The sequence below is a fragment of the Durio zibethinus genome, chromosome 6, assembly GCF_047325235.1.
Source record: "Durio zibethinus cultivar Kanyao isolate XHJ-2024 chromosome 6, ASM4732523v1, whole genome shotgun sequence".
Lineage (NCBI taxonomy): Eukaryota > Viridiplantae > Streptophyta > Magnoliopsida > Malvales > Malvaceae > Durio > Durio zibethinus.
This window is the reverse complement of record NC_143167.1, coordinates 6,741,680-6,754,657: the sequence shown is the minus strand read 5'-3', so window position 1 is coordinate 6,754,657 and position 12,978 is coordinate 6,741,680. Positions and strand designations below refer to the sequence as shown.

The 12,978-nt window shown below is 34.5% G+C and overlaps 2 protein-coding genes and 1 pseudogene across 3 annotated transcripts; 1 reads left to right on the top strand and 2 right to left on the bottom strand.

Moving 5' to 3' along the window:
* Positions 1–1,672: 1,672 nt before the first annotated feature.
* LOC111286709 (uncharacterized) lies at positions 1,673–2,161 on the top strand. Its single transcript, XM_022876849.2, has one exon. The coding sequence runs from the start codon at positions 1,673–1,675 to the stop codon at positions 2,159–2,161; it is 489 nt and encodes a 162-aa protein (XP_022732584.2).
* An 880-nt stretch (positions 2,162–3,041) lies between these two features.
* Positions 3,042–8,480, bottom strand: LOC111284276 (uncharacterized; annotated as a pseudogene). Its single transcript, XR_016342767.1, has 6 exons — positions 6,962–8,480; positions 5,860–6,051; positions 5,510–5,749; positions 4,532–4,752; positions 4,083–4,329; positions 3,042–3,399 (listed from the first exon to the last, which is right to left on the bottom strand). The product of XR_016342767.1 is annotated as an uncharacterized LOC111284276 (transcript).
* Positions 8,481–8,616: 136 nt separating this feature from the next.
* LOC111285345 (E3 ubiquitin-protein ligase RSL1-like) lies at positions 8,617–12,715 on the bottom strand. The gene is made up of 3 exons (XM_022874752.2): positions 11,815–12,715; positions 9,578–10,350; positions 8,617–9,204 (listed from the first exon to the last, which is right to left on the bottom strand). The coding sequence occupies exons 1-3, from the start codon at positions 12,547–12,549 to the stop codon at positions 9,087–9,089; spliced, it is 1,626 nt and encodes a 541-aa protein (XP_022730487.2). The 5' UTR covers positions 12,550–12,715; the 3' UTR covers positions 8,617–9,086.
* Between the last annotated feature and the right edge of the window lie 263 nt (positions 12,716–12,978).

The following is a 12,978-nucleotide window of genomic DNA, read 5'->3' as shown; positions in this document are numbered from 1 at the left end:
GCATGAGTCAAACTATTTATGAGTTAAACTATTCATAAATTTATGATATCCATGAATTCAATTAATTACAATAAATGTGTTTAGTGATTAGTGTAATTTAAGTTTAACATATTGATTTGATAGTGTAAATAACCTTTAATCAAATTCAAGTTGTCTTATTTTTGTTTCAGTATAAAAATTCATTAATCAATTTCAAATTGTTATATTTTAGTTTTAGTTTTTTCTTGTTTGAATATGTTGTAAAAGTTTAAGTTCTAGATTTGGATCATTTAAAATTAAGTTTTAATTTTTATTTTATGCATCAATGTAGTTCAATTAAATGAATTTATTGATTTATTCGACTTAGATATTATTGTATAAATACATAGTATTTATTTATATTAAATAAAATTATGACCCGATCGAAGTCGGGTAAATCTTTCTAGTAAATGTAAATTAAATCATATGTATCAAATTGATATTGCATGGTCAGTCCATTCAACCATTCTAATATGAGTACATGATTTTTTATTTTTTAAAATTATTTTTAATTTTTGTTACGTATTTTGATTTATTTTTAAATTTATTTAGATGAACGATAAGATTAATTTAGATGAAATTAAAAAAAAAAAATAAAATTTATCATAGCTGTAATTAAAAAAAAAATATTGTAATTATGATTAAAAAAATTTTTAATAAAAAATTTATATTTAATAAATCTCACTAAAATTAATATTTAAATTCGACTTATGATGATTGAAATTTAATTGTACCTAATTGGAAGTGCATACGCATCCATATGCCCACTGAGACAAATTCATAAATGAGTTTTTTTTTTTTTTAATGCCATAAATAAGTTATTTATGATTTTTTATTAATTTATTTAAAAATGAAAATAAAAAAACTGTTGGGCCAGACAAAGTGCCGTGCCTTGTCTGCCATAAGGCCCATAACCCAATAACCATGCATACCATAGCCCATTACTGTACCACACAGGCCATCGTTGGCACAACCTAACTGTGTCTGGCATTCAGTTAATGAAAAATGATATCTTATTACGATATATTTAAAATAATTAATAAATTAATATAATAAAAACGTTGTAATTGTTAATTGCATTTATGAAGTTTAAAAATTTTTCCAATCAGGATATTATTAGTTCATGAATGCTGTTGATTTGTATTTTTAAATAGTTGAAAACTAAATTTCTTCTTTTAGGAATTTAGTTGTTAACCTCTAAAAGAATTTTAATTTAATCATAATGACTGTAATTTAATATATTAAATTTATTTTCTGTTGTTAAAACTATTCTTATTTTTAAAATTTAAAATTATAATAAATAAAAATTAATTTAAAATGGTATTTTAAAATTTTAATAAAAATTATTTATTTTGATCCGTTTAAAAATTACTAAAATGACAAAAGGCGTTAAAATTATTTCAAGTTAATGACTTTTGCTTTTCAATAAAACAGCACACTTATTATCAAAAAATAAAATGGTACAATTTTTTTTTCTTTTTAAGAATAAAACAGTACACTTATTTCCATTGAGATTTATAAATTTATTTGGCCGTGAAATGATAAAGCTCAAATTCAAAAATTGAGAGAAATAATAACAACCAACTCGGGATTTCTTCATATTGTGAATATATAACTTTCCCCTAACATTCTGCACCATTTAACCGTTAACGTTATGCTGCCAACCCCTGCCCCTCTTTCCAAGCAAATGCAGCTCCAAATGTCCGGCCAAGGTGGATTCCGCTTTCGCTCAATTATCGTCCACTCTCTCTGGATCACCATCATTGGCATATTCCTCTTCCGGCTGGCCACAGCCAACACCCAAGAAGTTATCTACATCCAAATTTTCTCCATATCTGGTGTAGTCCTAGCCACTTCTCCTTGGATCATTCAGCTTCTTGTTTCAACAGCAATCATTTTCTTATACAGGACCAAATGTTATGATCTTACCTGGCTCCTCAGATTGCCGTCTGAGGAGGGTTCTTGTTGCCAAGGTTCAAGGGCCGTTGATGAAGGTTCTAGCACGCAGGTTTGGGTTATTAATGGCAATGCACAAGGAATAGTTGATGGGCATGAAGAGACAAAAGTGATTAATGGTTTAGGCATGCAGCTGCACATTGATGGGAGAAGTGGCCCGCGCTTACAGCGAAGCAGAACTGTTTAATAACAAGCTATTCTATTGCCTTTTTCTAGTTTCTGATGCTTGATTTTCATCCTTTACTTTTGTTCTTTTGTCGGGTCTAAAATTTCCATCGGTCGTTCCATCTAATAAGAATCACTAGAACTTTTTCTAGTAGAAAAAAAAGGTTATATCAATTCGAAAAATGTTCAAGATATAAATAAAACGATTGATCTAGATATAGATTGAATCTGATGTTGGTGCTTTGGATGGTAGGTAACATGGTAAAGTTAACAGCATGTTCCAAACCAGCTGGTAGTTGCTATGCTGGTGACCGTCTATATACATCGTCACAGGCAGCTAGAGACTCATCCTCTGACATAACCAACCCACCATAAACTATCTGAAAACTGCTGCAAATTTTGCGTTGTTTATGCAAAGGAAGAAAAAGGTATGGGGAAAGCCTTTTGATCTGATGATTATGCTATACCACTTTCCTTACCATACCGTATGGCATAATTTACTTCAATACAACAGTTTCCTATTTTTCTACTTTTCCTTCCTTCCAAACATAGCCTTACTGAAGATATTGACAATAGAAAACCACAGAACAAGTCCCTAATAGGTTGCACTTTGCTCAGTTGAAACTAGTTTGTTTCGCAGCAGCAGTCACTCCTCCAGTTTCTCCTCACATTAAAACTGCAGTCACGGCTTGATGCCAGACATTTTAAACAGCAGTTTAAGAAACATAGGCAACAAGAAGCCTTAGGTGACAATTGATTTTCGATGCAATCACAAGATAAAACTACAGTTTCCAGATCAAAATTGAGAGCAAGTAACAGTGAATCAGAACAAATCATTTTTTCTTGATTATTTTTGTTGTAGCTAAAATCTTCAAAAGGTTCTCAATCCCACCGCAAAAATATTAGAAATTTTGTTCTTCTAAATTTTTTACTCACAAGTAATAGAATGAGTGTATGCTATATACACCTTACATGTCAGCCTATTATAGAAAATTTGATATCTCAGTCTGTCCTAAAATCAGCCCGAGTTACCTCTTCCTGCACTTCTATATCATCAGCAGAAGTTTGCTCTTCTTCTATGGTATTGTTGAGAGGGCTTTGTGGGGTTCCAAAATATCTGTCTGTGGCATTCATCACAAAAACAGAAATATGTAAAATGACCCTCATATGGGAGTTTATGCACTGCAGCCCCCGGTAGAACTCTATGAACAAAATCAGTCGTTGAAGATGGAACCACTTTATCATCCATCCCGTGTAAAACCAGAAAATTCAGCAAATAAAATTAAAAAAAAAAAAGAGAAGAAGACAGAAGTTCAATTAATATACAAATTCAATAACCATTCCAAATTAAAATAGTAATCCAAGTCTTGTTCTGCTCTCAAACTACAAAATGAACAGTAGCTTATAGGTTGCAAGGAAATAGGAGTCATCCAATTTTAGATAAAAAAAAATGTATATCTTGGGAATTTAAAAAAAAAAAAAGTTATTTCACTATTATATGCCAGGGATACCTCCTTTAAAAAAGAAAGTTTGATGTATTGAGTTTGAGTACTCAATGAATTGGGCATGGGCATGGATTGAGCAATAACAGAAGACTAGCCTTTTTTTGGTTTCTGAGAGGAGGGTTCTTTGTTATAAAACCCATTACATAGATTTTGAAAAAAATGTTGTTCCAACAATTATATTAGTATGACTGCATGAATCCAATATGTAAAGCAACTTAACTTTGATAACAATTTGTAAGTAATTAACCACAAAAAAATGGGAAAAAGAGAACTTTTAAAGCAAATAACTTCATAGCTATCACATCTCATGACTCCTAGTAAAGAACAAAAGATCACTAAGTCCATCATATGTCTCAAAGAACAGGAAAAAAATGTAGCAGTACAATATAATGCAGTGGAAATATATGAATATGAGTATGGAGGTATACCTGCGATATGTGTATATTGGACTGAGGAAACCAGTATGTTCTTCCTTAGAGCTACTAAGTAAAGACTTAATCAAATTGAGCATGCCTTTCCCTTTCTGTTTCTTCTGCAATTTGAGGTCTGCAAGGCTGAAACCCCAATTTGAGACTTGCAACACAACTTCCTGCACAAAAGGTTTTGCATTTCCTTGTCGGATTGATTCTTCAACATCCCTTTGCTAGAATTCTTCATAGATAGGATCTTCTATCAAAGCCCTATCCTAGAAAGACAAGAAATGCGGTAACTTTAAAGAATCTAGATTAGATGCTTCACAAATGATGCAGCAAACTATTAACTTGTTTACAATATAATGTATTTCCACATTCAAAACCATAGAGTGTTATTGAAAAAAAAATTACATATGAAACACTAAACTTAACTGGCTTCCTGAACCTTAAAGAGTTCACAGTGTTCAGAATCACTTACCCTCCTTCCAGTGTCATTGCTAGCCACTGATCGATCTGACCATGCGTTCCAGAGAGGAAGCTTTGCCAGTAGAATTAAGATAGAGATTTAGGAAATCTTCGAGCCAAAAAGAACATAAATTTCCTTTTCCAGGACCGCTTTTCCCAGGTTCTATATTTTTCTCCCCTATTCATCAGTGAATCGCAGGTATTAACCATTGGAGCAAACATAGCTGCACCTGCAAATTAGCCTTGGTGAATCAAAGAGGATTGCTTCCCTGCAGTACAGTGGGAAGTTTCATTCCTATAAGCTATAACCATGCAAAAAAATGAGAAATCACAGAAATTCTTAAATCACAAACAATTTTAAATGATTAATTCACCAAAATAGCCCATTTGTTTCAGTGCAGTAATATTTAAGTGGAAAGATCGGTGCTTCTGTCAGCTATCTCCTGAATTATCTGAGCTCCCTTGCAACTAGACACAATAACACCTTTTATTTTGTAGAAAATCTCATTTTCAATTTTCACAGTATGATTTCTCCTAAAAGCAAACCAATTGGGCATTCTCTCCAGCTCTTTTACTCACCAAGAACAGAAGATAAATACATGCATCAAAGTATTTCAGAAGCAACCCTGTTTTATTCCTGTTTTCCAGGGAAAGATTTCCATTACTAAAGAGATGCAGCATTGGCAGAATCAAAGTTCCAAGTAACAAATCTTTAGCAGGAAGAGCAAAAGATGACTATCACTTTAATAGTATCATGTTAAAGAGCATAAACTTTCTTGGTTAAACAAAGTAAACTGTTTGAGCATGACATGTGCAAAGTCTTTTTATTTCTAATAAAGAACAATTAATTAATTTCATTATGCAATTTTGAAAGAAATAATTTTTCATATAGTTTTTGTTCCTAGCCAGCCAACATAAGGATATACTAGAGATGATGCAAGAAACTGTTACAAACTAACATTAGTGCAGATAAAATGAAATTAGTACCTGCAAGTCTATCAGGAATATATTTGAGAGCAGCCCAAGCATGCAGGCTACTGCTTGAGTAACCAACTATCCAAAACTTGTCACTAACACCAAGAGCATTTGCTAAGAACAACATATCTGATGCTGATGACTCAAGGTTTCGCTTGGGGTGAGGATCACTCTCACCAAAACCTGGAAGATCATATGTTAACAATTGCACACCAAACTCTTCTAGTAGTGAAGCCTTAAGTCCTGGAATCCCTAGTATTTGGGGGCAGAAAAGACACAGACTGAGAAAATAAGTGTGAATTGTATGAGCATATGTCACTCGGTATAACCAAGTTCTTATATACTCAATTTTGATACCAAACCTGCAAGTTGGGAAGAAAGAAACAAATGCGGAATGATCATTGAACATCTAGCTTTGTCATCTGGAATGCCGTGCTCTCTATATGCCATGTATCGACTATCTGGTAGCATTATGCGATCAGCACTTGGGGGATGTATGTACACTTTCTTTGCCACTGGGATGGCAGTTTCATGTTCTATACTTAAACTTAAGACTGCAATATTGTTTTTTTTTTTTTTTTTTTTTTGGTCAGTAACTGCTCAATTTAAACGCAAGAAAAATGAATGCATTATCCAGATTAATCATCCTATGCAATCAAAAAGAAAATGTAGGCTGAGTGGGTGGCAGTAACAAAACGTCCTGCCTACAGCATGAGGAAGAAGAATTACCAAGGCAGAAACTGCAGAAAATGTTTGATTGATTTTCATTTACATTTACACTATACATCTATACCATATTGATAATAGAAGGTACAAGACATGTTTGTAGGCCGCAAGTTCAGAGGTTTCCAGAGAAACATCCCCATAAGGCTGAAAAATAACCAATCTAAAATTAAAGCAACTGCAAATTACATTCAAGCACAACAGCCATTGTTACAAAGAGAGGCATAAGCAGGCACAAACATTACTAAACAGCTATTGCTTTTAAATGCTGATATGTATAGATGAGAACAAAACTTTCTCAATGCCGAATTTGGTAGTCTAGAGTCTAGACTCCAGACCTTTGAAGGGCAACAAAACGAAATAATTCCACATACAGAAAATATGATCCATAATAATTTTACATTGAAAATGTCAGATTGATACATTCTATTGAAAATGTCAGATTGATACATTCTATGCTACCAAATTTTCTTTATAATTTAGTTATAATAACTAATAATTCACCTTAATTACATTATAGAATTCCCAGATAACTGAAAATCAACTATATTTTTCTTCAAAAACAATCAACTATATTTAGCATAATTCAGATTTCCTCCTCCTATTAGTAAAAAACAGAGTCAAATTAAAAATAAAAAAATAAAAAAACAATTAATGTAATTCCATATATAACCAATCAAACCAACAACAAAATAGGAAAAAATAAAAGTAAAAAAAGAAGAAGAAGAAAACGAACAATACCTGCAAGAGCAAGAACAAAGACGAAGAAGATCACAGACCAAGCATGCAACCGATCCTTATCTTCAGGAACCAAGTACTCATTAAACAACTTTAATCTCCTCAAAGCGTTGTCGTAACCAACCTTAATTTTACGACCAATGTACGAATCCTTACCAAAATTCCTTACTAAAAACGAATCCTCTGTAACTAAACTCTGCTGCACCACATCCCTACACCCTCTCCCGAATTCCACGCTCATGTCAAGCAATCCCCTGATGAATTCACGAACAACATCTTTAAAACTGCTGCATTATCCGGTGCTACGCCGACGTACGCTGTTCTAAACTGCTCCTTCTCCTGCTCACCACCCTCCATCTTTTCTTTTGATGAAAACATATAAGAAAAAATAAAGGGTTGTGGTTTTGAAGTTCAGATAAACAGAATCTAAAAGACTTGAACGTGACGCAGAAGTAAATGGGTATATATATATATATATATATATATATATATTAACATTAAAGTAAGAGACCTGTATATGTGGAAATGAAAAGAAACGAGAAAAAGTTCAAATAGAAAGGCTCGGTGAGAAAAAAAAAAGACCTTATTTAATGGGCTGGTTTTGGTTTTTCCCCCTTTTTTTTTTTGTGAGACTGGAGATTGGACATGGAAGGTGGGAGATTTGTAAGGAGTGCACAAATGGGTATTTGTCAGAGTGTTTACCTATGTCAGAGGCAGTGGAAGTGGTAGGATCGGGCAAAGGGTTGCCTGCTTCATGTATTTTACCGGTAAGAAACGCCGTCACATAATTTTTGGTGCAGGGCTTCGTCGAAATTGATGCATTTTCCTGGCCCCTGCCGTTCACTCCAAGATTCAATCTGTAATTTCAATTCGTCTTACTGTTTGATAAAAACTTGAAGCTTTGAATGAAAGAAGATACACAAGTACTTTGAGTTGTTATTTGGTGGGTTTTCTAAGCATGGGTCCCAACACGATTAATTCGAACTTTGCAACAGCTTCGAAATTACGTTTGCAGAAAAATGTGGCCATTGATGTGAAAACTCTCTTTGCTCCACCATGAATTGGCAACTTTCCAACTCTTACATTGGTTGAAAACAAGATGAAATGACACTAAGCCATTACGCGAGATATATAGAGAATATGTTCATTGGGGAAAACATAGAAAGGGAGAAAAGGGTGGTGGACCAGAAGACAAGGTTGATCCCCCAAAGAGCACATGATTCGTGGCAGATTTGAGGAATGGCACCATCACCACCCACCATGGCCAGAGTGCTCAAATGGTCCTTACAACAACTGCTGCTGCTGCTGCTGCTGCTGCTACTACTACTACTACTTAATTAGTCAATTTGATGCACAAACACTGTTGCAAGATTCACATCCAAAGATTTCTCCAAGACATTGTCTATGTTATTCAGACAAAGAGTCCATGACTTAATAAAGGCACATGGAATCGGCTTCACAAATCACATGGTCAAGCAGCTCTATAGCTTAAAAAATATATAAATATATATATATATATATATACATACATATATATATATATATATATATAGCTAATAAAAGTGCCTCAACTATAGTGAGAGAGAAGAAATATTGTTGAACAAAAAGCAACCTCTTTGTTCCATGCCAGAAGAGGAAGGGGAAAAGGAGAAAGTGTGTGCGTTTTTGAGCAGTAACCTCCATACAAATTGAAAGGGTGTGCAACATACATTACTTGTTACAAAGCTGACATGCCAAAGGTTGCAAGCTTGCTACCAATCCCCATGCAATGTTTTGTGCCTGAACAGTTCTATGCAATTCCCCAAAGGGACCTTTCATCAAAGGGTCTGGCAATATGCAATACCTTGGCAAGAAAATGGCAACTAAATGCCAAAATTTTTAAAAAATAACAATGTAAGCCTAACCTTGCAAGCAAATTTCTAGTTAAAATCCACAAAATAAAATTCTTATCAAATTCCCATAAACTTATCCAGTGCACCCTCAATGAAACAAAAACCTTAAACCCCAAATATTTAGTTTTGAGAAAACGGAGAAGCAGAGCAAGAAAAGGGAAAGCAGGAATTCATGGAAGTAAATTGCCTAAATTCTTCAGTTAGAGTTCATTGTCTTCATATTATTGTACTGCAGATCATTGCCTCCTTCGTGGATCACGTATAATATTTCGCTCATCCCAGATTGGACATGAACATGTTGGTTTCTTGTTATGCCACTGAGCTCCACAAGTGTAGCAAAACTCAAATCCACATCTGCAAAAGGGATACATGAAAGTGTTAGCACGCAAAAATAGTTAATTAAAAACAAAGTAACAGGTTTTAATTTATCATGATCTTGTTTCCAACAAGGAGCAAAGTAAATAGTCATCAAGAAAATATCAAACCCTTGCTTTCTAATATTTATGAAAGCAGACGGAACCACTAAAAGTAGTAAAGACTAGAGATGGCATTTCTTGATCCAAGATTTTAACCACAATCCCTCCATCCCTTTTTCCCTTTCCCTTAACCCCCTCCTCCCCCCACCCCTTCTTTTTTTTACACATACATAGTTTCTTCTTCCTTCGTTAAATCACATGAAATATCACATTGCTATATCTTCCAAGGAAAAAGAAGAAAGGTTACATACCTGCAAGTGATGTGATAGCACCCTTCAGCAAGTTCAACCATATTTTTGCACTTTATACACTGTCGCCATAGTTTTTCAGTAGCAAGAGACTTAAGCATTGCATCTTCTTTAGTGGAATGAGGATTTGATCTTTTGTAATCATAGCAGGTCATATCATAGTGCCAGGGAACCTTGCAATTGATACAGAAAAAGCGATGGCATTTCACACATTTTCTGGCTCCAGAGTGTTCAGCACCAAGACATACAGTTTTAGTATATTGTAAGACCTCATTTTTTGACATTAATGCAGAACACCTTGGAAATGCACAATAAACTTTCTCTGAAGCAGCAACAGAAGCCTCCTTCTTGCGATTGCTAATGCTCTCAACTAATTTAGGATCCAGGAATTTTCCACAGCTATCAATAGTCACCTCAGAATTACAGCCTTCATGTGGGCAACTAGCCACCATTGCATTTAGCAATTTGACTTCTACATGCTGCTTCATACAAGGAAAGCAATACCTGTGAAAGCAACCATCAACCGAAAACATCTGGGTAGCATCAATATCTTCAAAACATATCACACAAGTCTCCTTCAAACCCCTGCCATTGCTAGTTTCTGCAGGCCATGCAATTTGAGAGACTATAGCATCTCTTGCAAGCTTGAACACAAATTTCATATCATTACGTGTCACAAGGGATGTTTGGCAATAAGTAAATTTCTTTTGTAGAAGAGCCACCTCATTAACTATTGTCCCCATCTTGCTGTGTCTTGGTTGCAATCTGCTTGTAAGCTATATTCAGAAGTGGACAGCAAACCATCTCCATTTAGGTATTTATAAAAGCCTAAATATAAATAAAATATAAAAGGCATTGGATCTTAATTCCCAAAGATTGCAAACACTAATAGCTTACCAGTAACAATCCTTTGCCAATTGAAAACCAAATATGACACTGATAAAATTTAGCCTACCCAAGACAAACTAAGAATTACCATTATTTAGCATCAACAAAAGATAAATCAAAACAATCATCAAAGGGAAAGACTGAAGAAAATGAATGTTGAATCAAACGATGCTAAAAGCAATCAGAATTTTCAACTTGTAACCAGCAACTTCTATAACACAGTATACATATAAAATAATTTAGAAAAAGAAACTCAATTAAAGCACCAATAGCCCAAGCGATTTATTGCCTATTTAGTTACAATAATGAGGTGGCCTGACCAAATTAGCGCAAAATTTATTAAAAAAAAAAAAAAATCATATTTTAATACAGGAATAGACTTGACTGAACCAACAACCAACTTAACTAAACGTCTAATTGTGTAAAGGCCTTAAATTCCAAAGAAGGGGGTTGCTTATTTATTAACCATTTTGTCCAAGGATTTCTATTACTTACATCTCCAAAACCATGTCTTTATCTCAGCAAAAATCACCTATCAATGCACCCACATGATAAAAGTAACACAAAGGAGATCTATCAAAGCTATACCACCCTAAAGAAAAGATAAATGACGACTATACATCGTGCGGCCTACAACTAATTCCCTCAATTAGCCATCCCATAATCTTCAAAAAATTCTATATAAGAAATCAACAAAAGAATTCACTACCAAGGCTACAAAAAAGTGCATATATTGAAGCACAAACACCAGAGCCAGAGGCATCAAAAAAGTCATAAATGAAATCCCACCATTCCAATGGTTATAATCCGTTAACAACATACCAAAACATGCAATTGGCATAATTAAAAAATAAAATAAAAAATAATAAACAAAAACTTGAAGAAGGGTGTAACATTTTAGACTCCCATATTAACGAAACCCGAAGCAGAGAATAATTTAGCAACATATAGAAAAACATGCAATTCCCAAAATCCGAAAGAAGGCATGAAATTCTAAATTCACATATTAATAAACCAAGAAATGATCAACAAAAAAAGAAACCCTTTTCAAGTCCAAACTCAAAACTACCCATAATTAAAAACCAAACTTAACTTGAAGAATGGCAATATTGTGAAATTACATATTGATAAACCAAGAAATCATCACCAAAGAAAGAAACTTTTTTCAAGTCCAAACTCATAGCTACCCATAATTGAAAACCAAGTAGAAAGGCATAACATTGTATACTTACATATTGATAAACCAAGAAATCATCAACAGAAACAGAAACCGTTTTAAAGTTCAAACTAAAAGCTAGCCATAATTGAAAACCAACATAAACTTGAAGAAAGGCCTAACATTGTGAACTTACATATTGATAAACCAAGAAATCATCAACAAAAACAGTAACCCTTTTCAAGTCCACACTCAAAGCCGCATTAAGCCCATGGACCACAGCCTCAACTCCAGCCATTTCACTACTCATGAATTCCGCCCCCTCCAACCTTTTCCTCACTTCCAAAACCAAATTATTTCTGAAATCACAGATGGCAACTCCAACACCCCCCACTGTAACTTTCATCTCCCTTACCCTCTCTTCACTTACCAACCCTTTAACATAAACTCTAAAAACCTCACTTGAAACGCCACCGGTTTCAACATTTCCATCATATGGTCTTTCGTAGTTGTCTCCGTAGTTCCTCCATTCTTCTTCGGGGACATTCATGATGTACCTAGCAAAGTTTTGATCATGAATCGAACGGTTGAGATCGTTCCTAAGTTTTCTCATCTCTTCCTCGCTCTCTTCCATGTCCTTACGTTCCATCTCGAACCTGTCTATGTCTTCGAGCATGAGAGTTAAGTAGTCGACAACCATTTCGGAAGCAGGCAATACGGTGACGTCTTGGGAAGTGGATTCGTGATGAAGAGAAAGAGAAGCGGTAACGGCTTCTAGCATTTGGAGTTGGAAAGCAAAGTCGAGGTCGGAGTCTAACGCTTTGGCTTCCATTAGTTGTTGACGTTGGAGAGTGAGGACTGATTTGAGCTCTTCTTTGTCTTCGTCGTTAGTTTGGGTGGCTTCGGCTTTTTCTCGGTTGGCAGCTTTCATTGGGTGATTGGTTTTATTGAAATGAATTTTCTTGGGGAAGTGATGGAATATGAGAGGTTCAAAGGCAAGTCAATGACTCCTTGGCGAAGGGAGAGCGAGAGAGAGAGAGAGAGAGTTAGACTTAGAGCGCACGCAACTTACAGGAGAAGGGTATGGGGTCAGTAAAATGACGGGGATCAGGCTGGTAACTTGGTAAATGTATTGGGATTGTGATCGTGTCGCGTAAGAAAGGGTTGAAGTGAATTTCGGGGGTAATTAGCAGTCGTAAATTAGTAATTGTAATTTTTTGTTTAGCTCATATTATGACAGTTTTTTTTTTTTTTTATTACAAAAGAACAAGTATTGGCGTTTAGTTTCCAAAATTTTTTTATTTTTATAATTACCTAAAGCATATTTGATATGAGAATTTAGACGAAACTATAAATCATA